At 43.6% G+C, this 26,541-nt stretch overlaps 1 protein-coding gene and 1 long non-coding RNA gene across 6 annotated transcripts in view; one reads left to right on the plus strand and one right to left on the minus strand.

Annotated features, from left to right (window-relative positions):
* PRKAA2 (protein kinase AMP-activated catalytic subunit alpha 2) overlaps positions 1–25,517 on the plus strand; it is a 35,550-nt gene extending 10,033 nt beyond the window's left edge. For 3 of the 5 annotated variants that reach the window (XM_090046729.1, XM_090046728.1, XM_090046730.1), the window contains 7 exons: positions 3,350–3,443; positions 4,566–4,710; positions 5,354–5,441; positions 8,056–8,280; positions 12,005–12,509; positions 14,418–14,544; positions 15,188–21,194. In XM_090046729.1, coding sequence (XP_089902855.1) covers positions 3,350–3,443; positions 4,566–4,710; positions 5,354–5,441; positions 8,056–8,280; positions 12,005–12,509; positions 14,418–14,544; positions 15,188–15,423 — 1,420 coding nt within the window. In that variant the 3' untranslated portion in view covers positions 15,424–21,194. Of the gene's footprint in view, positions 1–3,349; positions 3,444–4,565; positions 4,711–5,353; positions 5,442–8,055; positions 8,281–12,004; positions 12,510–14,417; positions 14,623–15,187; positions 21,195–23,082 lie in introns of those variants that run through there. The other 2 variants (XR_016442272.1, XR_016442274.1) reach the window with 2 other exon arrangements.
* LOC149863505 (uncharacterized) lies at positions 133–8,015 on the minus strand. The gene is made up of 4 exons (XR_016442275.1): positions 7,138–8,015; positions 6,410–6,548; positions 5,955–6,214; positions 133–495 (listed from the first exon to the last, which is right to left on the minus strand). It is a non-coding gene; the product is annotated as an uncharacterized LOC149863505 (long non-coding RNA).
* Positions 25,518–26,541: the final 1,024 nt, after the last annotated feature.

A 26,541-nucleotide genomic window follows, 5' to 3' on the forward strand; every position in this document is an offset into this window, starting at 1 on the left:
ATATTATATTTCAGTTTTATTCCAGTCAAGAAGGCATTTTAATAAATCACTCTTTCATTACTTCATTCTGTGTAAGTATAATCTTTTTTTTTTGCATATGGACAAGTTTAACAGAGAACAGGACGGGTTGAATAGGATTCACTGTTTATTCAAGGTGTTTTGTAATACTTAGCAGGTTAATTGGCACTTCTTTTCATTGGAAAACTGATCCAAAGCTCAGTGAGATCAGTGCCAATCCACCGTTGATTTCAAAAGGCTTCAGCATGGCAGTTCTGGGCTATCAGGTGTCTGGAAAGGGCTTTGAATCCAGCTATTTTTGTCCAGTTCTGGTTGTGACTCTACACAAGCTATAAATTAAGTCCTTCACCCTCCGAAGATTTACGTACATTCTTAATTTGACTTGACTTCATTGAGACTCCCGACAGTAACCCTTGCAGTTAAAGCACGTAGTCAGGTTTTTGCTGCCAAATCTTCCAACATCTTCAAGATCCTAATCTAGAAGTTAGTTAGAAAGGCAGGTGAGAACTCCAGTACATACACTTTCCCTTTTAATTGATATTTTTTTCTTGTTTATGGTAGTAAGCTATCAAAGCCATTTTCACCTATGCAAGCCGCTTTGGCTTCTGCGAAGTAGTCATGATCTCCGTGTGAACAGATAGCCCGTAGCCTGCTCATAGGACCCGGTGGGAGGCATTGTTCTCCCTCCTGTTTTTGCTTCATCTTCCTGTACTGTACTGAGAATTTTGCTTGAGAAGTACATGCATGATCAGGTTCAGAAGATGAAATGCTGGCCGTAAGTCTATAGGATTCATGAACTAATGGCCGCACAACCAGGAAATGGAAGTAACCATACTCTCTTTCAGGCAAGTGTTTTCAAGATTGATACTTAGGGCCTTGTTACACAGTAATTTTGGGCTGCTCCTGGACCTCTTACCCCCTGGACTGTCTGCACATTAATACCTTAAAGTGGTTTGAAGCACTTGTTATGGAGGTCAAAGTTACACCACTCCAGGGCAGGGTTATCTCTAATCCGTACTACCAGCTTCTGTTCCATTAAGGTGCTCTGTCCAAGTTGAAGTCCTCCAGTATCCCAGGATCTCTTACACCCCCGCCAGTAGAGCAGGGATAGATGCCTGTCCTGCCTTACCAGCCCTCTAGTAGCAACTCACAGCTGCAGCTCCTAGTCTTGCCCCTACTCACCAGGCCTCTAGTGGCAAGTCACAGGTCTGCAGGAGGGGGACAACCAGAGAAGGTTTCTAGACCAAGGGTATAACCGCTCCAAACTCGAGCTAGCAATAACACCGATCAACATTTGTGTGGCTCACAGCATAAGGTGTAACAAGGCCCTTGATTTTATATACCACAGGATAACTATGTGTCTCCCCTATAAAGGCCTAGTCTGATTACTGGGGTGTACTTGGTAGCCGTGTTGGTCTGAGACAAAAAGACGTACAAGAAACTAGAACTGTTGGTTCCAAAATGATACCTTTTATTAGACCAACTGGAAAATGGCAAGAAAATTGTCCTTTTCTGCAAGCTTTTGGGATCAAAGTCCCTTCATCGGGATCTGGGAAAAGTGTAGATGGTACAAGATGGTAAAAAGTCCCCATAGGTAGGAAATAAACTTCATTTTTGTTCAGAGGGAGTTGAAGATGGAAGTCTCTACACTTTTCTCAGAGCCTGACAAAGGGACTTGGATCCTGAAAGCTTGCAGAAAAGGACAGTTTTCTTGCCATTTTCCAGTTGGTCTAATAAAAGGTATCATTTTGGAACCAAGAGTTCTAGTTTTTGTAGTCTGATTACTGAAGTTAATCGTCACAGGTCTCAAAACTACTTGAGCCACAGTAGTAGCCTGCCACATTTTTCAGTTCTGGCAAAGTTGTTGAACAGCAGTTGAAAGGGTGATCCGCTGTTTAGATCACCCTTAAAACTGGCGAGAGATTTAGTGAGTACATTGTTCTGACAGGCAAAGGGCCAAATTCTTTGTCCAATTAAATGACTGACTCTGGAGTATCTGTTGATAGTTACTCCACAGTAGGACGCACTGCTATAAGAACAGATTGGGACCATCTCATGAATCAAACAACATAAAATGCCTCTCAGAGATGCTTCTGGCAGCCTACAGACTCACACCTGTTCACCCATTTGTCATAGATTTAATTTTAAGTTGTATTTTCTAAGTGAAGAATATAAGTGTGATCTAAGGTAACAGAATCTTGAAGTTAGTTCGAAAGGCAAGTGAGAACTCCAGTACATATACATTTTTCCTTTTTAATCGTTTTTCCCCCCTTGCTTATAGTAATAAGTTATCAGAGACTGTGACAGTAATCAGATGGATTTCAGGATCTCAAAGCACTCCTGTAAGGTTTTCTTAACTTTTGAAGGTTTTACCTCGCATCAGGAATTTATTCCAAATCTCTTCAAGGAAATATTATCACTTCAAATAAAATTTACAGGCTGAAGAAATGCAACAACGTGCAATGCAAACACGTCATTTGGGTAAAAGAAAAACAGGCTGGAATCTTAGCCAGCGTTTTTCTAAATTGCTATAGTTCCACTGAGGTCAGTGGACTTATGCCAGGTCGTGTCGTTCTGGGAATTAGAGCACGAACAGACTTCATTTGCAATTAGGGTATATGTACAGACTTCATTTGCAGTTCTTGCATGAGGGTAGGTAATGGATTTGTAAGATTAGGGTTATTTTAACAATGTTTCTATTTTTATTTTAGAATTTACATTTTTTATATTCTTTCCATAATTTTTGGGTATTTTTAAAAGACTCTCCTACTGGCATCCAGAGTTCCTTTGTCCTGGATCCTCAGGATATGGAGAGAAGAAAAAGAGTTCAAATGTTCACCGTATCATAGTTTCATAGCGATTAGGGTGAGAAGGAACCTAAACAGATCATCAGGTCCAACCCCCTGCCCCGGGCAGGAACGGGTGCCGGGGTCATGTCACCTCAGACAAATATCTGTCCAATGTTTGTTCTTGCATTTGAATGCAGCCTGCCTCTTAAGGCATTGCTGTAAATCTTGGCCAAGAAGTAAATTTGAAAATCAGGTTAGTCCTACACATAGGCTTATCTAGCAGAGATTTCAAAGGATTATATTAAAGCTTAAGAAAAAAGGTAAATCTGTGAAACCGATCCTTTCAAGAGACCACAGAAAGAGATTGTGTTCCTTTGTTTGTATCTTGCAATACAAGAGCCGGTTTTTCAGAAATGGAAAGCAATAATTAATATAAGATCAATACAAATGCTCTTTTCTAGAAACTTTCTAATAACCTATTTAAAAATATTTCCCTGTTCTTCCTAAGAAGATCTTTCTAAAGTCTTTCTTTTCTTTTAAAGGTACCAGGTTATCAGCACTCCAACTGATTTTTTCATGGTAATGGAATATGTATCTGGTGGTGAATTATTTGATTACATCTGTAAGCATGGACGTGTAAGTAGCAGTGTCTTGTCAGACCAAATATTTGTGGGGAAGAGGATAGTGCTTAGCAATAAAATGGATTAGCTAAGTGATGCACTTATAAGGTTGTTACGGCCAAAAATAGAACTGGATTCCTAGCATTCCCATCTGAAATCTCTTGTATTTGACCTGAGATAGTTGTACACATTTTATAGCAATCACTCCGTGATGCGTTACAACAAAAGAGCCAAAGACCGCATATCATTTTTTGCAAAAAAAGAGAAAAACGCCTGCTAAAGTTACACACACACAAAAATCACTCGTTATTCCCTTATCTTGATGCTTCTGATAGGTCCAGGGACAGGAAAATGCCAGGTGGGCTAATGAGCGGTGAGGTGGGGAGGTCCCAGAATTAGGCTGGTAGAATCTCAGCTCACGGTATTAATGGTCCCTTTTTCTGTATTGCCACAACATGCATTTGGTACTAAACTGGTTTCTGAAAATGAGCTGGTAGAATAGAGTCTATTTAAATTCAGCAAAATAATTCTGATTCTAAGCATTTTTTTCCAGTTTATAGAGATTACTTGATTTCTCAAATACTAAAGTTAGGACCTTTCCGAATTTTAAAAGGTAATTTTTTTCACGGAAGAAATGATGATAAAATTATCGACATACTTAAACATATCATAGTACTAATTTCCCTTCGCATTTTTTCTTGCTGCCTCTGTAACCTTTACAAAGCCAGTGCATAGTCTCTGGGTGCTGAATTGTTCTCTACTGAATATTGTGTCATGCCTTGTCCATATTCCCTGCATAATAAAGCTCCTATAGATTCCCTTGAGAAGCTGGGCCACTCTCTAATAGCACTCACTATTCGGCAGTTCTCCTTAATAGCCTAAATCTAAATTTTGCTTTTCCTCCTTTCATCTCTTTACAGCTAGTTATAAGCTTTATCATTTCAAAACACAAATGCATTTTCAAATGCAAGGGGGGAAAATAGCTTTATGTCCTGGTTTGGCTTACAGTGGTGTAATAAGTTCATTGTAATTTTACCTGAGTTGCATAAAACGTTTTGGCTTTTTACTGAACCAAAGCTTTTATTGCCAGGTCAAGTTTCAGATAAACGTTTAACACAGTTTCCTCTGTGTTTTGTAGGTCGAAGAGGCAGAAGCTAGACGCCTTTTCCAGCAGATTCTCTCTGCTGTGGATTACTGTCACAGGCATATGGTTGTCCACAGAGACCTGAAACCAGAGAATGTGCTGCTAGATGCACACATGAATGCCAAGATAGCTGATTTTGGTATGTGACCCCAACAGCATTCCAGAAATGTAGCCAGCTACAAGCCACTTGCTGTCAGTGTAACTTGCTTTACAAAACCCAGAGTCTGTTTTTAGAGCCACTAGCAATTTCTTGACTTGAAAAGCCCAACTTTTAAGTTGTGTCCTTCCAAGAAGGGCTTACTAGGTAGAGAGCTTTTGTGTTTGTGCTATAAAGTAAATGAGTTTTCTAACAATGGAGTAGCAAGAGAAATTACAGGGAAATTTATATTTAGCTAATTAATATTCATTGCAGACTTCCGTGCAGGTATCTCAGGAATGACTTTGGCCCCTTAACATCTAATCTCATACGCCTGTTCCTTTTGTAGTGCCTGTTGGGGGTCATTTGCTTTACAAATGAACAGTGACTGGAAGCTTCAAGTGACACTACTACTTAACATAATATTAATAAAGATCATTACCAGATTGAAGCATCTGATAAACAGTTTTGAATCATTCATAAGAAGTAATGCCCCTCAAATTTATTTATTTTTTTTTATCATATCCTTCCTTTTCTACTACTTTTTTCCTTCTTTTCAAAGCTTGTGATCCATTCTATAAGAATCTTGGTTTTTTACGGTCCTCTATCGTGATGTCAGACTGTGCATTTTTGTTTGTTTTTGAAGGGTTGTCTAACATGATGTCGGACGGGGAATTTCTGCGAACGAGTTGTGGTTCCCCAAACTATGCAGCTCCTGAAGTCATTTCTGGAAGGTAGGATATAGTTTCTAGGGTTGGAAGGGACCTGAACAGATCATCAAATCCCTTAGATATACAACTAGGGGGGAAAAAACTCACCATAATCAAAGTAGGCATATGGGTGGGATTCTTGCTTTTATTCTTGTCTCATGAACAGCTTTTCACAGCTGGAAAAAATGACAGAATCTTTCCCCTCATTTTTAAATATTGAACTGAACTAGTTTTAAAACCAAAAACCATGTTGATGGCTTTTTCCTTTTTGTTAAAACTGGTAAAACTGTGTTCCTGAATATAAACATTTTTAAGGAGTTATTAGAGAACAAATGTTTGTTGGCATATATCAAATTAAAGAATAGAAAAAATACATTTTTGACCCTAACTAATTTCTTTTTGCATTCAAAGAGGCTGCTTCTCCCAGTCCTCTAAAAATGTGTATTCATCCATCTTTGACATTGTCTGTATTTATAATACAGAATGCTGCATGGGGAAGGAAAGCTATTTACTAATAAAACAACCAGTTTCACTTACCACTTTCCCATAGCTTGACAGCTACTCCATCTGAGAAATTTTGTCTCTTGCTTTGTTTTAAGCCATTTTTATTCCAATGAATAGGTTGCTGCCATCATAACGTCCTGTTATGTTCATGAGAAACCAAAATCCGTTGCCACGCACTGCAGTACTGCTGGTATTCAGCAGCTGTATAGCACGTTACATATTCAAAACACTGCATATGTCTGGATTTATTTCCATCATACTCGCATGGAATGACTGCCTTTCTCTTTTTACAGCTGGAGAAACAAAGTTATGGAGACATGAGTTAATTTGCCCCATTCTGTGCAGTAAGTCAGTGGCAGAACCAAGATTAAAAACAAGGATTTCCTAACTTAGGACAAGCCTACACAGAGCAATACAGAGTCAAGTAGAAATACCTGAGTCAATCTGGTTTTCTTTACAGGCCACTACATTGTACAGTGCAGACGTACCTCTCAAGTCATGTCCGTATTCCTCTTGACCACATTCTTCCCAGTCACCCATTGTTTACTTTTTTTTAAATCATGTCTTGTTTGCCTGTTAGCATAGCAAAATCCCAGTGCCTTTACTCCGTATCAGACTTGCAGCAGCCTACAAACAGAGCACTTAATTGAAGTTGACTTGTTTTGATTAAGATCATTCACTCTATGCCAGGGTAAAATGTGGCATGATATTCTAGGAATTGGACTACCACCAGCAAAACTAGTTGTTGCAATAGCTCAGTTCCAGGGATGAATGGGTCATACTGGCCAGAGAGGGAGCAAAGCCAGGGTCTGTTGCTACCCTAGCTCCAAAGAGCTTCAATTCAAGCTTACCCTTCCTATGTAAACTTTAAGAGAATGCGAAAACTATTTCATTCATGTAGCGTATGAGATAAGGCATTGCCAGACAAACCAGATACACTACCTTCTGAATCTGAGAGAAGAGACTAAGCATTGCAAGGACTCGAGGGAAACCCTTTATTATTAACAAAAAAACAAATAAAAATTAAAAAACCCCTCCGAAAACGTGCCCTTATATTTCCAAATCAGGTTCATCTGGTAAGGCCTTTCCTACAGTGCCCCACCTTCCCTGCACCAGAAATTCTCCCAGACACTACTGGTGACTCGCTTATTTTATAAACTTGAAGGGTTTCCCAGCATGCGCTGTTTTTAAAGGGAGAGCTGCTTATCAGAGTTACCTTTGTAGTTCTATTCCACATAGCATGGAGAGCGGTCAGCCTGCTAGCAGTCTGTTGCTGTCCCTTGATTTGTATAGGAAACCAGAGCATGCGGACAGACTCAAGATCCAGGCTGTGCTGTAGCATGAAAGGACAGGTTGTCAGGCAATGATGATGTACCTTATTTTGGTTCTAAATAAAAAAAAAAAATCAAATTGTGGATTATCGTACAGTCTGAAAGCTAGCAGAAGTACATGAGTCCCAAGACCACCAGCAGTAGGACCTCATCATAGGCATACTTGGGCATCTTAATAATTGGCCATGTTTCCCACAGGCTTAGCAACCTCCACTAGCAGTAGGAGCTGCTGGGTGACAAGCATTTCTGAAAATGGAGGCTATTATTGAGATATTCTTTGTATGTCCAGAGACCAACTGCTGAAAACCTTGTTCAGGAAAAAGAGCAGCTTTCTCTATGGTAGTGAAAAAGCGGTTATGCCAAAACTTTGGAATAACTTAGGGACCTAATTAACAACTTGTCTAAAGCCGGCGTGCTTTTATACCAACGTATCAGCTCCTTAAACTGAAAATCAAGACACACAGCTATAGTATCAGCTGGTAGTTATGTCTGCCTTGGTGGATGACTCAGTATTGTCGTCTGCAACCTGAGAGCAACCCATTAACAGAGCTGCTGGAAAGGCTTGTTAGCAAACCTGGTTCCTTTTAAAATCATCTGCGGCAACATCAGAGCGAAGCGGCCACAACCTGTGCTCTCCACTGCAGGACTCAAGGTGCAGGGAGATGCCATGAAACATTTGACCACCCTGGTACACGGATGTCCTCTGCCCTGAACTACAGAGCTCGTCGGACTGACTTGAGAAACATTGGGAAGCAGATAAAGCAGGGAGCTGAAATCTTCTCTGTTACCTTCACTCGGTTTAGGTTGTATGCTGGCCCCGAGGTGGATATCTGGAGCTGCGGTGTGATCCTCTATGCTCTTCTCTGCGGCACTCTCCCATTTGACGATGAACACGTGCCCACGCTCTTTAAGAAGATCCGTGGAGGCGTATTTTACATCCCCGAATACCTCAACCGGTCAGTTGCCACTCTCCTCATGCACATGCTGCAGGTCGACCCGCTTAAACGAGCAACTATCAAGGACATAAGGTAATGTCAAGCGTCCCAAGTCACAGCAAACACCTCGTGGCTGATGGGCAAGCCATGGTACATAGCGTGTCTTACAAATGGTCATATGTGTATTCTAGAAAGTAACTGGGACTTTTTATAAAGCATTATTGAATTGTTTAAAGCAGAGGTCAGCAAAATGGTGGATCCGGCCAGTGGCTGGACTCCATTTCCCGGCAGCCCCTGCCCACGTCGCTGCAGTTGGTTTCCATGGAGACCCCAGGAGTGACAGCACCGTGACAACGTGGGGCCAGGGTTTCCATGGTGACCAGCCTCAGCAGTGCTGGAAGTGGGCAGGGCTGGGTAGGGAGCTACTTCAGGGCTGGGATCTTGCACTGGCGACAGCATCGTCTGCAGCCAGGGCAGAGCCGTGATCTACTACCTGCACGTCCTTGCCGAGGGCGTGAGGGCAGTGGGTCACAGCTCTGGACCGTGCTGTCAGCATTGCAAGATCCCAGTCCCAGAGCTGCTCGCTACCCAGCTGTGCACCCTGCCAGGGCTGCTGGGGCTGGCCTCCATGGAAACCCTGGCTCCGTGCGATCATGGCACCACTGCTCCTGGGGTCTTTTTGATTGGCAGGGGCTGGAAGGGACCTTGTAGATCATCAGGTCCAGTCCCCCTGCACTAGGCAGGAAAAGACAAGTGGAGTCAAGTGACCCCAGCAAGGTGACTGTCCAATCTCCTTTTGAAGATTTCCAGGGTAGGTGACTGCACGAGTACTGGAGGGGGTTTATTCCCTAGTCTGAACACCTGATTGTGAATTTTTTTTTTTTTCCTGGAATTGAGCCTGAAGTGGCCTTCCAGGAGTTTGTATCCATCGGTCCTGATCTTCCCCAGGGGTGCCGTGGTGCACAGTTGTTCACCGAGTTCTTGATGTACTCCCCTGATGTAGCGGTATGCCGCTACCAAGTCCCCTCTCAGCCTTCTCTCCTGTAGGCTGAAGAGGGCCAAGTCCCTCAGCTTCACCTCGTATGGCTTGTTTTGCAAGTCCCTGATTATACAGGTGGCTCTTCTTGAGAGCCTCTCAAGTTTTTTTTCACATCCTTGTTGAAGTGCGGTGCCCAAAACTGGACGCAGTACTCCACCTGCGGTCCCACCAGTGCGAAGTACAGTGGGAGTATCACTTGCTTAGTTTTGTATGAGATGCAACGGTTAATGCATGCCAGCGTGTTGTTTGCCCTGCTGGCCACAGCATTGCACTGCCGGCTCATGTTCCTGCAATGGTCGATCACTACCCGTAGGTCCCTTTCAGCTGTGGTGCAAGTCAAATTGTCACCACCCAGCCTGTAGGTATGTTGGGGATTGTTTGCCCCCAGATGGAGCACCTTCCACTTCTGAGTGTTGAGCTTCATCTGGTTCCAGTCTTTGCCCGGCTCTCCAGCCTGTCCAGGTCCGCCTGTATCTGCAGCCTGTCTTCTGGCATGACCATGCTCCCCCATAATTTGGTGTCGTCCGCAAACTTGTCCAGCGAGCTTTTCACCCCCACATCCAAATCATCAATAAAAATGTTGAAAAGTGCCAGTCAAAGCACAGACTCGTGAGGGACACCACCGGCCATGTCTCGTCAGGACGGCACAGATCTGGTCATGAGAACTCTGGGTCCCACCATGCAGCCAGTTTTCCACCCACTGAACTGTTGAGCAGTACCCACAGTTTTCCAATTTTTCCACAAGGATATTGTGGGATGCTAGATCAAACGCCTTTTGGAAGTCTAGGTATATAATGATCTTCTCTCCCGTGTCCAAGTGGCGAGAGATCTGTTCATAGAAGGAGATGAGGTTGGTAAGACAAGACCTACCCATGATGAAGCCATGCTGGCTGTCATTCAGAATCTTACCCTCAACGAGCGTGTTGCACATAGATTCTTTAATGAGTTTTTCCAGGATTTTCCCTGGGATAGAGTTTAAGCCAATTGGCCTGTGGTTGTCCAGGACCTCCCTCTTCCCCTTCTTGAAGATGGGCACAATGTTGGCCATCTTCCAATCCTCAGGGATCTCCCCCGTGTGCCACGATTTCTGAAAGAGCTTTGCCAGGGGTCCCACGATGACCTCAGCCAGCTCCATCAGCACTCTTGGGTGAAGTCCATCTGGTCCCTCTGACTTATAAATGTCTGGCTTTTCTAGCTGGTTTTGCACCACCTCAACATCCACAGTAGGAAGGCCCCCTGTGATCATTCCCACCATGCCCCACTTCATGGAAACTGGCCGCAGTGACGCAGGCAGAGGGCGGCTGGGAAATGGAGTCCACCGTGGGCCCACACCGGCCCGTGGGCCAGACTTTGCCTGCCCTTGGTCTAAAACTTCCTGAATACTACCGGACAAAGACAGCCACATGATGCAATGTGGTGAATAAATCTGTCTTCATCAGCTGTAGCTTAATTGAAATGTTTCTCTTCATTATTCTGGTTCAGTGTAAATTGTCCTTAAAAATCTGATCTCCACCACATATAAGAGCAAGAAAAGTGGGATGTGTAGATTTAGTTCTAGAAATTAACTTGCAATGAAAATATTGTTTCGTAATGAGGGGGAGTGGCTCACTTTTAAATGCAATCTAGTTTTCTCATCTAGGAATAATGTGATGATGATCAACCTTGCCCAGCTCGTATTACCATGCAAATTCAGGATAACATGAGCATTGGGATCTTGAGCTGAGTTTTGCACCTCTAAATATAATTAAAAATGCAGGTCTGACAGCCAGAATTAGAGATTCTTACAAACGGAGTAATTTTACGAAAGTGTGTTGTAAAACAGAGATGAGGTATAGTTTGTGAAATTTATAGTAATCATTAAATCTAAGTGGTTCTTTAAAATGTGTGTGTAAATGTTAGTGAGACTTTGAGGAATTCTTGGGTTTGTAATATATTTGCAAATGGTGGGTTTATAGTACACCTTCCATTAAAATCTAAGCTGTAAATGCTGTTTTTCTTTCTCCAGTCACTTAGGATACAGAATTTAATAACATGTAAAAAAGCAGCACATTGGAAAGAACTGTGGTTGAGAATGGGATGTGGAAATTTAATTCTCCAAGATATTTAGGGACCTAGCTCCCACTGTTTTGTTGCCAATCCCTGGGAGGTAGGCATCTCGCTATCTCTGGAGAGCTGAATTCGATGCTTTATATCCATACCAGGACAGTAGTAACTAAAAACATCTAACATGTATTTGGGTTTCTGTTGAGATCCTAACAGGCAGAAGAAAGCTGCACACGCGGTAGTTACAAGTGAGTCCTACCTTGTTTTGCAGTGACCATGTTGTACAGTGGGTAGACGTGTTAGCAGTTAAATCAGAAAGACCCAAAACTACTACAGCAGCATGATCTGAAGGAAGCACATGCTGTCGGTATCGGTGTGTTAACAAATGTTGGTCAAGCTGTCAGATCAAGGCATTGTATGATCACTTCATTTTCACATTCGTTCCTTTTTTGAACTCTGCTACACCCAGGCCAGAACAATATCTTGAGGCAGAGTGTGGCTAACTGAATACCAAGACATCATGAAAGGTAACAGATCCAATCTTCAACTGCTGTTGATCGCCGTATTGCCACTGAAGTAAAAATACTTGCCGGTTTACATTTCCGTGAGCTGAGGTTGCTGGCTTGTAGTATCACCTTTAGGCTGTAGTAGAGCGAGACATGCCTCAGGTGCCCGTGAGTAGATGCAGGGCTCATTTGCTCTGTAGTCACTGTCTCATTTCTTTTTTTCCCTTAGAGAACATGAGTGGTTTAAACAGGAGTTGCCCACTTACCTGTTTCCGGAGGATCCTTCCTATGATGCCAACGTCATCGATGATGAGGCGGTGCGGGAAGTGTGTGAGAAGTTTGAATGCACAGAGTCCGAGGTGATGAACAGCTTGTATAGCGGTGACCCGCAAGACCAGCTTGCCGTAGCTTACCACCTCGTTATTGACAATCGGAGAATCATGAACCAAGCCAGTGAGTTCTACCTCGCCTCCAGCCCCCCCACTGGCTCATTTATGGATGACAGTACTATGCACATCCCACCCGGGGTGAAACCACACCCAGAGCGGATGCCTCCTCTAATAGCAGACAGTCCCAAAGCAAGGTGTCCTTTGGATGCTCTGAATACTACTAAGCCAAAACCCCTGACTGTGAAAAAGGCCAAGTGGCATCTAGGAATCCGCAGTCAAAGCAAACCTTATGACATTATGGCCGAAGTGTACCGAGCTATGAAACAGCTGGATTTCGAATGGAAGGTAGGAAAGATCAGTGTTTTATAGTCATTTGCAAGGATGATTGAACTGATCAGCAAATCTATTAAGTATAGTTATCACGTGGTCTGTTTCTAAAGTAATGCTAGTATACCATCACTATCGCAAATATTTTCAGTTAAACACACCCAACATTAAAACTTCCAGTGTACTTTAATACATGCAGGGTTTGTTTATGGCAAAAATATGCATGTTGACCTTGGGCTGAACAAAAATTTCTTGCTTGGTTATCTGTAGGGACAAGAGGAGCTGTTTACTTTTTTTAATTTTAGTGACTCATTCCCTGATAAGCACCTAATCTTCAGAGCTGCTGAGAAAGTAGCTCTCCTATTTCTGCATGGGTCACGTGTCCTACAAATATGCAATGTGTTTCCCTTTATTGTTTCTTAAACGATGCTCCAGCTGCGAGGTTGGTATACTTTATGCACAAAAGTTCTTGCACCAGAAGAATTCGCATTGTGGCATTTGTGGGACATATTTCTATGGGGGAAGACACATCTCTGTCCAGTTCAGGCTTTCAAGCATTTATTGCTTTCTAAACAATGCCTCTTCAGAGGCAAGTAGGCTGAGTTTTTTCAAGCTCGAGCTGAGCTTAAAGGACTTTTTTGTAATTTAGCAATATGCTACCTGTTCCTTTGAGGTATCCATTCGTAGGCCAGTTAGCATTTAGGTTTTCTTGTTCAGGTAGGTTCTTGCCATTGGTTTGGCCATCAGCAAGAATTTCCATGCCTGATTCCCACAGCCCTGTGCAGTCGCTTACAAATGTATAAAATATATCTTTCCTAACGCATTGGCTTTTTACAACTATTTTACACAGGTGTAAGTAGGAACCTGGGTAGAAGTGAGCTAAGCATCTTTGACAGTCTGCACAATACAGCTGTATTTATCCCACTCACTCATACTGCTGTGGCTCACTTAACCACGTGTTGTTCCAACTATTAACATGCTTGTTTGGAAAAACCTGACTTTTATGCAGTGATTTATGAGTATTAGCAGGAAATTAGTAGGCAAAATGGCTCAACCCAGGCACATGTCTACAGGGACTAGCTTTGCATGAAGCTTGAGACAGTGCTGAGCGTTGTTGTACAGACTGTGGCAGTTGCCAGTGTCAGTAGGTCTCCCTAGAAGGTAGACCATAGCTTTCAAGAATAGAAGGATGCATTAGCCCATTTAGTCCAAGCAGGTAGGCCACAGAATTTCACACGGTTCCTCTGGTATAGGGCACATGTCTGATTTAAAACATTTCTTCCAAAATTGGGTCATTGTCAAACGCAGGTGATCTGATTTGTTTTACTGCCACCATCTGCTTTGAAGAGGTAACGGTAAAGTGGGGTAGTCTATAGCAGTTGGTTAGTTGCAGAGTACAGATGTTCGGGTCGGAAAGCACCTCAACAGATCATCGAGTCCAACCCCCACCCAGGCAGGAAAGAGTGCTGGGGGTCAGGTGACCCCCGCCAGATGCCTATCCAATATTACTATAAAGATATTAATTATATTATTACAATGAGATATATAATATAATAATAGATAAGATAACATCACTATATATTATGAAAGATAATGTATGAATAATATATTATTTCATAGAATTAGCGATTGCATGTTTTCTCAAAGAAATATTCTCCCTGTTAATTGAGTTACTGCAGTTTCTAGAGGCCTGACACCTTTGTGTTTTTTCACATTTTAGTAGTACCTAGAAGCCAGGGAGGCATTTCTTTAAAAACACCTTTTAGAAGAAACTAGACTATTTATTTATTTTAAAGCAATTGGTTTTTTCCATTCAACGTTTTTTTTTCTTGAAATGTTTCACCCTCAAAGAGGGGGAGAGGAAAGAAATGTTTTTCTTTCCACCATCCTGAATCTGAATCCTGAAAGATTGGTGCCTTGTTCTAGGTGGTGAACTCCTATCACCTTCGAGTGCGTCGGAAGAATCCGGTAACTGGAAATTATGTGAAAATGAGTTTACAGCTTTATCAAGTTGACAATCGAAGCTATCTCTTGGACTTTAAAAGCATTGATGGTAAGCAGGAAGTGACGTGGCATTAGAGTTAAAGCACAGCATCCACCGTGGGAAGGCTATCATTCCCACCATAGACTAGTAAGTTCTGAGGGTTGCTTTTTGATTTCCATTTTCTTGTATTTTTTTTTTTTTTGGTATCTGCTACTGTTTCCAGGTTGCACCACACCGATCCATTTGTCTCCACTAGAGTTCCTCTGACAGTTTAATGCTTCTTTATCCTGGTAAAAGGGAGCAAAAAGTAATTTCCTATCAGCTTACATACACATCATATGCAGGAACATTTTTCTTGTCTGCTGTGAACTGGTTTTGATCTTACTTGTGTTAAAGTAGCACTAGGACACTAACAAATCCCTAGCTAGTAGGATCTCCCACCCGGGAACGGGAGTTGAGCTTCAGTCTCTACACTCACCTTTTCCCATTCTGCAGTAACTTACTTTTGAAATCCAACATTGTGAGGTTGAAATCCTGGATTCAGGGAAGTTAATAGAATTTTGTCACTGACTTGAGTGGGAGCCAAGCTTTCATTCCCCGTGTTGGTTGGCTGCACGTTGCGGACCTAGAAAGTTTTCTTCCTGGGCAGGCCTCAACCACGCTGCCAGCTGAGTTGGTGCTAATTAACACTGTGTGTTTGTACATTTTTAAGATGACGTCATGGAGCAGAGGTCAGGCTCATCCACACCCCAGCGCTCTTGCTCTGCGGCTGGCTTGCACAGACCAAGACTGAGTATTGATTCTGCTGCTGCTGAATGCCAGTCACTTACTGGATCCCTGACTGGTTCCTTGACTGGGAGCATATCCTCCGTTACTCCACGCCTGGGGAGCCACACCATGGATTTTTTTGAAATGTGTGCCAGTCTCATCATGGCATTAGCTCGCTGACAAGCAGCACCGAGTCACCGGTCCCTCCTCATGCAATGCTGCACTGTGAGAATCTGGTCCTGTATCACTTACTTGTTTCCTTTTTACCTCCCACCTTCCCCCTCATTTTTTGCTCTTTGGTCTCATCCTGGGAATCGTGTACATTGCTGTGCGAACTCTTCAGGATCCAGATACTCCCTTGCAAAGGATCTGGTTGCCCGTACAAAGCATTAAGGGAACTAGAAACAGGTTTGTGTTGCTTACTGCATTCTGGTGGGATAAAGAGAACCAGACAGCTTTTACCAGTGAACGCGATCAGGAAACTTGGCCATGGTTTTAAAATAGTAAGTGCATCACTAAGCTTATTGGTAAACAACCCTCTCTGAAATGTTACCTCTATTTAAAAGCAAACTTGGCTAAGCATCAGTGTCTTTAACACCACCGCTGCTAAGTGAGATTTTTTACTGTATCCCTGTTGCTATTCAAGGGGGGAATCCTATGGATGAACCAGGTCAGACGTATAGACAAGTTAACAGAATCTGGGCATAATAAAACAGCGTGGCAGTATTTACAAACCGGTGCCAGTAAGGCTCTAAGAGAGATTTGCCAGCAGGCCTCTGTTATCACCTCCCTCATAAAAACCAGCAGTTGCTTAGATGCTTCTGTGATCTTGAAACACGTCAACCTGCTTCAAGTGTCAGGTGGTGGGAGTAAAGGACTGCATGCCAGGCACGGCTCACATTGCAGGCATGCTACAGAAACAAAGTGAGACTCCAGATGAAGAGCGAGACACACATTTCCCCATTATAGTCCCCCTACTTGCCTCTTTTTCAGGCTTAGCTAGCTGTTTTGGACCTGTTGGACAGTCCTGGCCTCCTCATCCCCTGTGTGGTCAAGGCTGCTTGCTGTATTGCACCACCTGCACGCCGAACCTGCTCTTGCCACAGCTGGGCACCTGTAAACAGGCCCATGTATCTGAATGGAAAAACAAAACAAAAAACCCATTCACTCCCCGGAAACAAGAGGTCTGTGCCAAACTTACTACTGCTCTCTGAGTAACATCTGAGTAGTGGTGACTGCTCACTAATTTCTCCTTCAAGGTATCTTCCGTATCCCTAGCAGTAGAGGTGGGCATGAGACAGAGAGGAGCTGGTTTGGATGAGGACAGATATTTATGGAGCAGGGTTGTGAAGTTATGAGGGAGAGCATGGTAGAGGGGCTGCTGGAAGGAAAGAGGCAAGGGGTTGTTGGAAACATGGCAGGAGCAAAGACTGTTGGAAAGCAGTGGGAGCAAGGTACTATTGGAGTCGAAGAGCTTGTTGCTTACTGTTAGCTTCCCAGGTGCAGCTCCACTTGCTTTCAGCCAGCTTGCTTTTTAGCTTGAACTTGTTTCCACTGGTCTAACACCCACCCACAATCCATCAGGTAGCCAACCACACAAATACACCCCAGGTGCTATTGCCCCCTCCTCTCCCCCAGTACAGACATGCACACCACCACCGCTCAGCATGCCAGGACTCCTTGCTGGCCTGCAAGCAGAGAGGTGGGACAGAAGTACTACCTGAACCCCCAGTTACGTGCTGTGCATGCCAAATGTGCATCAGCCAAGATACGTGACAACTTTGTGACCTGGGTAGTGGGGATGGTAATTCCCTCTCCAAAATACACAGGTGCTTGAAAGGTCAAGGGATTCAAGATGATCTTTCATGTCCATGCAGAAGGTCCCTTTTTCCTACTTTATCCCTGCCCCAAGATAGCTGCCCTTTTTACCTTTCTGGTCCTACTTTGTATAGGGGCTTCCCTGTGTACCATTTCATCGTAGTCAGCAGTTAAGTTTGAAAGTAGAGTTTCAGGCCTAAGGGTTTTCATGTACTTCTAATGCTTAATAGACTGTGACCTTCATTGCTCTACTGGTAAGGCAGGGGTATCTTATGGTTTTATTGTTTCTTTATTACTGGTTATCTGAAGGATTGGATTGTGGTTTTTTTTTTTTAAACAAACTATAGGGATTTTTAAGGTTAAAATTCTTGTCTCAACAAGGGTAAACTGCTCGTGCGTGGACCTTTTGCATAATTAAAAAAAACACACTTCAGCTTAATATAATGGGGAGCACTGGCATTGCTATGGTATTTAACTCTCCTCACCTGACTGCAGAACTAATCGCGTCAAGAAGCAGCTGCTGCTTAAAAAATGTTGCCAGAAATCTTGACTGTTTATCACAAAAAACAAAACAGGAGAATTTTGGCAAGGTCGGTGCCTCCCCGTTAAAGGAAAAACATGGTTCAACTTTTAAACGTATTATGAACTTATTTATAGAGGTTTTTTGCTAGATTATTGTTCTTGTTTTGTAAAGTTGCACTTTAATTTATATGAGCTGAAAGTTTCTATAAGATGCAAGGAAAAGAATGCTATAATAGGCCTTTATATTAACCATGTTAGATAATGAAGGCAAACCAGGTATTTTGCCACCTACTGGCAGTTAAAAAGACATTGTCAACATATAATGTTGGTATTATTCTTTTTTTTTTTTTTTTAAAGAAAGCACAAATTGCCTTACTTTTGTTACTGATCACACCTTAGATTGACACTGGCATAACTTTACACCTTTTTTTCCCACAAACCACATTTAGACAGTGAGAGCAGCAGCGCAGGCTGCAGAAACCATGTCACTGTTCAAGTGTTAGAGTTTTGATTAGTAGGAAAATGAGTTGTTTTTTTTAACGGAAACTTGGGAATATTTGTAGTACTCTTAAATTTTGTAACACGCAGTTTTTTTAAATTGAATTTAAAAAATGCTCTGGGATGGAAGGGTCTCCAAGGTGTTGAACTGGTGTCTGGCAGGTGCATTATTTTACAGTCATTTGGCAGCCATGCAAGGGCATGGAGAATCCACCCCTCCAAGCTCTTTTGTGAAGATTTAGGGCCAAATTAGACTTCCTTCTCGTCTTGCTACAATCTTGGCTGGTTTATTAGGAGTCTCCTTTTAGTGGCACATTCATTGTTAAAACAAGACGTAACAAAACCTTTTTCTAATAGAACTATGAGGCAGATACTGTACTTCAGGTCTCTGCATGCCTGTGCACCCACAGAAAGAAGAAAGCTAGGTCCAGTATTCAGGTCCAGAGAGGTTCGGAGCAGGGACGGTGGTGTGGGACAGCAGGAAATGGGACAAGAAGGTTCGGTCTTTGGACCCGCGCTCTTCAATATCTTCATCGCTGACTTGGATGAGGGTGCAAAGTGTGCTCTGTCCAAGTTTGTGGATGATACTAAATTGTGGGGTGAAGTGCACACTCCAGAGGGTAGGGAACAATTGCAGGCAAACATTGACAGGGTAGAGAAGTGGGCAGTACACAGTAGGGTGCAGTACAACAGGACAAGTGCGGAGTGCTGCACCTAGGGCGCAAAAATACCCAGCACGCACACACTTCCTGGCTGGGAAGTGACCCTCTCAGCAGCACGGAAGCAGAAAGGGACCTCGGAGTCATAGCGGACTCCAAGATGAACAGGAGTCGTCAGTGGGATGAAATCATCAGCAAAGCTAACCTCACTTTATCTCATGCATCAGCAGATGCACGACAGATAGATCCAAGGAGGTGATACTTCCCCTCTATGCGGCATTGGTCAGACCACAGTTGGAGTACTACGTCCAGTTTTGGGCACCGTACTTCAATAAGGATGTTGATAGACTTGACAGGGTCCAGAGGAGGCCACTTGTATGGTTAGGGACTTGACAAACCCTGCGAGGAGAGACTGGGGGACCTGGACCTCTTCAGCCTCCGCAAGAGACGGCTGAGAGGTGATCTTGTGGCCGCCTACAAATTAATTAGGGGGACACAGCAAGGGAGCGGAGATGCTCTGTTCACCAAGGCGCCTCTTGGGGTAACAAGGAACAATGGTCACAAGTTGACAGAGAGCAGATTTTGGCTGGATATCAGGAAAAACTTCTTCATCGTAAGGGTGGCCAAAATTTGGAATGGGCTCCCAAGGGAGGTGGTGCTCTCCCCTACCTTGGGGGTCTTCAAGAGGAGGTTGGATAGATATCTGGCTGGGGTCATCTGACCCCAGCACACTTTCCTGCCTAGGCAGGGGGTCATACTTGATGATCTGTTGAGGTCCCTTCTGACCCAAGCATCCATGAATCTATAAGGTGCAGCTGCTTGCCACTGGAGAAAGACTCTTTGGACAGGGTAGTTGGAGCGTTTCAAGAGGTGCACCGATTCTGCATGGTTACTTGACCCCTATTATTAGAGCACTGTGGACCCCAATCTTTAATATACTTTGGTATGAGGTCAAGCAGCGCTGCTGTTCCTGGGTTACAGATTGGCAGCTGCGTTAGAGAGGAGCTGACTTGCTTAAAAGTCAGAAAAGTCTTGAAAAATTGAACTGTATTCTCCCAGCACGTGGGATAGTGTCCTAAACAACAGACCATCTGTTTGCATACGTTGGGGCAGTGTATAGCACACTGTGTGGTAGGTTGGCATAGTAAAAGGGAGAGTGTTGGGGAGGAAAGAAGCCAGGAGAACAGACTGTAGCGTAAAGTGGATTGCTAAAGGGGTGTCTACACAGCCACCACAGCAGGATAGCAAGGACACCTGAGGTGGCTTAGCACTAAATTCTGTAGGTGCCAGCAGCAATCTGGCCACAGCATCATAAAACACAACTGGAAAGCCAGATAAATTAACACGCTCTGAGCTCCATGCTCTCAATTCCTGAGCTAGCATCAGGCATCTCTGTACTACGTTGAAGCCTTACCCTTTTAAAGCAGGAGAAGTGGAAAGCTGGGCATTGAGATGATCACAGATTTTCTGCTGGAAACTAGAAGCAACAGCAAAGTTTTATGGGCCGCTAGAAACACAGGACCGTTAAAAGACTTCTGAGTTAATGCTAACCTTTGAGTTACTGCCCATAGTTTGATGCCTTAGGGCTGATAAATCTGTAAAGGGTACTTTTCAGTGCCTGAGTTCCTACACCCTTCTTATTACATGCATTTGAAATGCAAAAGAGCACTTAATCATATCAGACCCCAAAGAGCAGACTACCATCCTGCCAGGTTTATGCAGTCCGTGAAGTTGAGAAAACCTTTAGGAATTAGGTGTAATGTCATAAGCACTTTAATATATGGTCTTTTTGCTTTAACAGTGCATTTGTTCATCTGAGGATTTCTTATAAAGCAATTAATGCCTTCCAAGAACCACGAGCTCCCTGGGGAAGATGGGCTCCCATCCTCAAGGCAGGTGGAATTTCTAGGCTGTCAGGCAAGACTTTTTGGTGCTGTGCAAAGCATTAGCAAAGTGAACAAATCCATGCAGCTGTGTTGACTCTGGAGACTGGGCAGTCACCTCGCTGGGGTCACTTGACCCCAGTTGTCTTCCTGCCTAGAGCTGGGCGGGATGATCTGCAAAGTCCCTTCCAACCCCTAACAATCTATGAATGTACGACTTGATAAGGCGACAGAGTCAAAAGCTGTTTAGTCTTTGTGCTGCATTTCACCATCTGTAAAATGACTCTTTCAGTCAGCAGGACAGCATAGAAGCAAACAGAGAGCAACTCAAGCGCTCAGGACCCTCAGTTCCTATATCCAGTTCCGTAGGCAACACATCCCCGACCAGACTGGTAGTACTTCCAACAATAGGCTTTCCCAAATGAGCTGCATTTTCTGGCATCTTTAGGAATTGTACCAGTTCCTTTTGTTCACGTGGGCCACGGTTCTGGTTCTAATTGCCAAGAAACTACTTTACTCCAGTTATAGTTTCTAATTGCCATCACATCTGTAGTCAGTGTCTTGTGAAGAACCCCCCCCCCCCGGTCACCTGGATAAGCAGGGTAGATCCATTTGGATTCTACAGATGTGAACTACTCAACTTGCAGTTTTTCAGTGGATTACTCTGTTTGGAGAAGTCACAGGTTTACCAGTTGTCAGAACATAGTTCTGACAATGCCGCAACATCTTGGACCTGCAGGATGGGACAAAGATGCAACTTAATGGGGGTTGTAGATTTGTTCAGTTACCTGATCTGGGAACTATCCAGCCATAAGTTCATATAGTTTAGGTCACTGTGGGTATGTCTGCATGAGACGGTTACTGCTGTTGATTAATTAGCTTAGTAAGTTTTGCACATCTACACATGTGCCCCTATTAGGCTGGAATAAGCTAATTGACTCCACATCAGGATAGTCCTTGTAAATAAAAGTATTATTCTGCGCTGGAGTTTATTTTACTCCACAACAGTGCATGTGTAGACATTGTCCCAGCTGGCTGGGGCACAAGGGTGTTTCAGTGTGGGGGCTGCCTGCCAGCTAGCCCCGCACTGAAGCACCCTTGTGCCCCATCCAGCCCCTCTGCAGCACATTGAGCAGAGGGGAGCAGCCCGGGGCTGGCCCCCAGGGTGCCCTGCCAGCTGGGGCTGCTCCGACCTGGCTCAACATGCTGTGGTCCCAACCAATTGTTCAAAAGGCGCACCCAGAAGCAATAAACTCTGGAGTTTATTGCTTCTCATTAATTGCACTTGTAGACATGCCGTGTTTCTTTCTTAGTAGGGTGCATCTACCCTCACCCCTCTTACTGCTGCTTCCTTAAGGAATGCCTTTCCCTAATATTTCAGTCATGTTTCATCAGGGAGACAGATCTCCCTATTCAAATGAGTATCAGCACTTTCCATCAAGAAGGGCTGGTGCAAAGTCCTGATGTGAGACTAAGCTAAGGCAAAAAGGGGCAAATGTTTATGCAAACTCTTCCAGGCACATAGGGCCAGTGTGTTGTCTAGGCCCTACTAGTCTGCCAGCTCATTCATACAATGCTTCCCCATCCTCATCAGCTATCCTGCAGAGGAGGAGGGACCCTTAAAAAGGCCAGTATCCTTTTTCCCCAGCAGTGCAACAAAGGCCTCTTTACTTTTGAGATTAGAGGGGTGTATTTGCTAGACTCCAAAGGTGAACTAAAGATTTAAGAAGGTATGATACACAGGTCAGAGGGTAACCCCCAACCTATTAACCCCACAAAAAGTGTCCATTAGGATATTAACACTGTTGTAAGAACTGAAGCAACTGGTTAAATTACCATTGCATTTTTATTTTGATCGTGCCATCTTCTAAATCAGAACAGGCTATCCAAGCCAGATCTCATTCTAAGCAAGTCCTGCTCAGTTTACTATACTCAGTCATCACTGGGCTACTTTATACATCTATTTAGGAGGAAAACGGGCCCATACACCATGCACACAAAATGAAATTGTGCCTTCTACGTGTTAAAACTGCTGGAAGTCATCGTAAGTTCGTTTCACTAGGTCTGCAAACAGTGCATTTTACTCAGAATCATACTGATAAGAAATATATAGACTCTTTCTAAATACTTGAAGTGCATTTGTTACGTGCTTGTTTTGCTTCACTCCGTTCAGTTATCAGGGGATAGGAATTTCACATCCATCTCTGTCGATCATCCAAAAAACCCTGCTAGATTTCTTCAATGTTGGACTTGTAACTTAGTAGGCTACACGTGATTGAAACTGCACCAGCCAACCTCCTGCTTTCACCCTTTTCCAAAAGCAAGTCTTGTTTTTAATATTTTCTCTTAAACTACATGCAGTGCTTTCCTGGTTTTGGTTCTTCCTTCACATATATCCATTTTGGTAATTTTCTTTTTTTTTTTTTTTTTAAAGAAAGCGTCTCTTTTTTATCTTTCAGTGGATATATTATGCACAGGTTTAACATGGGCTATACATTGGCTCAGTAAGAAGCCCCACCCCATGCACAATCATGCTTGAAGTCTTCATGGTCTTGGTATCAGTCTGAAATCAGCCAGCTTAAATGAAGTATTGTGGTGGAATACTGACTTTTCGCAAATACGAAACGGATATTAAATGTAATCGCCTATGTGTTTAACACACATCTTCACCATGTTTAACCAGGAGAACAGGTCAGCTGATCAGAGATCCCAGTGTTAAGCATGAATAAATCTAAGTACAAGAGAGATGGAAAGTACAGTGTATTCTGAACAAAAGCCTTGAAACTCCTGCTGAAGCTGCCTTAATTTATCAGAACTTATTTATACGACTGTTTCTTCTTATGTGTATCTTTCCTAAGTTTTTAAAAGAGATTCTTTACCCTCATCTCCCAAAGCTGTGAAGTAGGTACTGTAAGCATGGTAATATTTATTCTTGTTGCTGGGAGCATGTTCATGCACTCTGTATCATGTTCTACTTGTGTGTTTTGTAATCTTAAGATATTTCCTTTCTTTTGAGTGCAAAGCAAAACTGAATGACATGACAGCTGTAGCACCCACCTCAATTTGGGCAGGAAACCCAATCTCCAGTTAATCCCTGAGGGTCAGTACGACCAGTGCGTTGCAATTCCTTGCTACAATATTTTTTTTTAAAAAAGAAAATTGTTTATGATTTATGTTCATGATTTTCTCTGGTTACGATATTTTGCCTGCCACCACTAAAAAGCTCTGGGTATAATTTTTTTTTTTTTTTTTTAAAAACAAGGTCTGTAAAAATGTTACGTGGATTTTGGAATTTCACTTTGTTAACAGAAGGACCAGGAAAGAAGAGTTGCTTTTTATTCTTATTATTAATACTAATTACAGTACTTTTAAAATAATAGCTGTTGTGAAAGGGCAGAAGCTCTAGTTTCAGTTTTGTTCTTTGTGCAAGTAATTGACCGTTAGGAGTCACAAAGAAGCCTTTTACCTTCCATTTATGGCGTGGAAAGTGTTTCTCTGTGTACTGCACTGCATGTGATAGCTGTCTCCATGGCTGACATTTGCACTTTAATAAACTCAGAGATGGAAAAAAGACAATAGCAACAAAGCCTTAAACTATATATTTAAATTAAAAGGCCTCAGTGCTGCTGGAATTAATAGTAATCCCTTTCCTTCCTCCCCATAAGCCTTCTGGTATCAAGAAATAATGGTAAGAGAGGCAGAGCGGCGTACATCCCAAATACCGACACAGACTAAACACTCCCCTTAGAGCTCCAGGGGAAGTCCTGACTCCACTGTAATCAGGGGCAAAAATCCCACTGACATCTATGGGCGCTTGTCCGCATAATCAGCATTTACTTGCTAAAAATGTTCCTGGTTTAATTTCCCTTTCTTAGTTTATGACGACTAATTGGTAACGTAGAGGTGATTTACCACGTAATGGCTGATTATGCTATAACTAGTAAAATGTGCTGGGGGGCACGTTGGAACAATCCAGACAGGCCCCCTGTGCCCACTGTCCTAAGTATTTGGGCTCAAATAAGGAATTTCTTTTGGGCTGGGATTAGAGATGGGAATCCTTCTTGGGCCGCCCTACACCATGCCTCTGTGGTTTTTTTAGTTTTCTGGTTTTCCTGAAATTGGGCTGGGATTACAGCTGGAAATTCTCCCTGGTCAGAGGTGTCCAAGAGAGTCCCCCTGTACCACCTGGGCATGGCCTGGGGTACAGTAGCCACATATAACAGTGCATGGGAATGGCAGATATGCGCCCAGCTCTGGGATGTAACAGCAACAACAGTGAAGGGTGGGTGAGACTGAGATGCACCCCAAAGCTGAGTGCAGCAGTCGCATATCCCAGTTTAGCGCAGCCCTCGCCCTACACTGCCAGCCAGGGCCCTTCACTCCTAATCCACAGCCCCCTACCCTCCCAGGAGCGATGTGCAGTGGGGCCCGGAGGGACCAAAGCCCCGAGCTGCAGGCGGCAGCTCAGTGTGCAGACAGTACATGGAGGATCTCTGGAGGCACCAGAGCTGCAGCCAGCAGGGCAGGCGGCGACAGTGCAGTGGTACAGCTCTTGCCTGCCATGTGGGAAACCTGCGTTTGATTCCTGGCCAGGGCACCAGAGGGTTGAGTTGCCTGCAAAAGGGAGTCCCCACTAGGGAGAGGGGCTCCACTCACCTCTTCTACCCCACCCCACCCCACCGGGGTGCCTGCACTTCAAACTTTGTGGGTTCTGAATCTTATATTTTGTGACCCCTGCACTGCAAGTCTGTTGTTGATTTGTCTCTGTTATATGTGTATGTTAACCTAAAACCCCTTTGACTCCCCTCTCCTCCCTGGTTCTGCCCCCTGGGCCCCCGGGGAGTAGGGAGAGGGAGGGTACCATTATCTCCGAGGGTCCCATTGCCCCCTGCATATGTGTTATATCCCACCCTGTTCTTTCCCTATTAAACACATATATGGTTAAGTGCCAACTGGTCTCAGCTCTATAGGAGATAGGAGGAGAGCTACTCCCCCATAAGTGGCTACCCCTCCCATAGCGCACTAACACCTGCTCAATCCCTTCAATGGGAGAGGGGGTACCTCATCCGAGTACCACCTGACATTTACCCCTCCCCTGCCAGTTCCTCTCACTCCTGACCTGCCCACCGCCCCAGCCCAGCTGGTGCTCCTTGTTTCTGACCCACAGCTCCTGATCCACAGGGAAACAGAAACCACACCAAGTTTAAAACCCTGGGGGCCTGCCTATGTCCTTAGGCCAGTGCTGCTACAGCCAGATACCTGGTCTAACAAAAAGTAAGTTTTAATTAACCTGAGTCTTGAACTATAAGAATTTGACCTTTGCCATGAAGTGCATGCCAACATGGGAAACAATTTTTTTGGCACATCGAAAAATACAACTTTTTTGATTAATCTGAACTATGAACTAAATCACTAGTAAAAATTTGCAAGATTAGCCCCTGGAGTCTCGTTTCAGCATTGCAATAAATATTCAATGGATTTCTATGGATTACCACGTGAGCCGAAGCGGCACCTGGTGGTGAAATGGTTGCAAAGCAGGGAAAATCCAATTTTTGCGCGCAAGTCAGTTCCTCCGTGAAAATTTTAAATGATAAAGAAAAACCCTCACGGAAGAAATACAGGAGCTAAAAATAAAATGATGGAGGTATTTTAAATTACCATGGGGAAAAAAACAAAAGACACCTAAAACAAAATCAGCTGCTAATGTGGATACACAGACACGATTTAGCCAGCTTAATGGTGATTTTTGTCACGTGGACACCGGAAGAGTGTAATGCGGAAACGAGGTGTAACGTGGACAAGTGCCCCAAGGCTTGACAACTTCACCAAACAAATTAAGGCCGTCTCAAGGCCACTAAATGGTGGTTATCATCAAGGGATTGGTTTTAAGAATACAAAGGGCAGAGATTAAAAAAAAA

Source organism: Crocodylus siamensis, chromosome 5 (genome assembly GCF_052110815.1).
Source record: "Crocodylus siamensis isolate JL-2025a chromosome 5, ASM5211081v1, whole genome shotgun sequence".
In the NCBI taxonomy this organism is placed as follows: domain Eukaryota; kingdom Metazoa; phylum Chordata; order Crocodylia; family Crocodylidae; genus Crocodylus; species Crocodylus siamensis.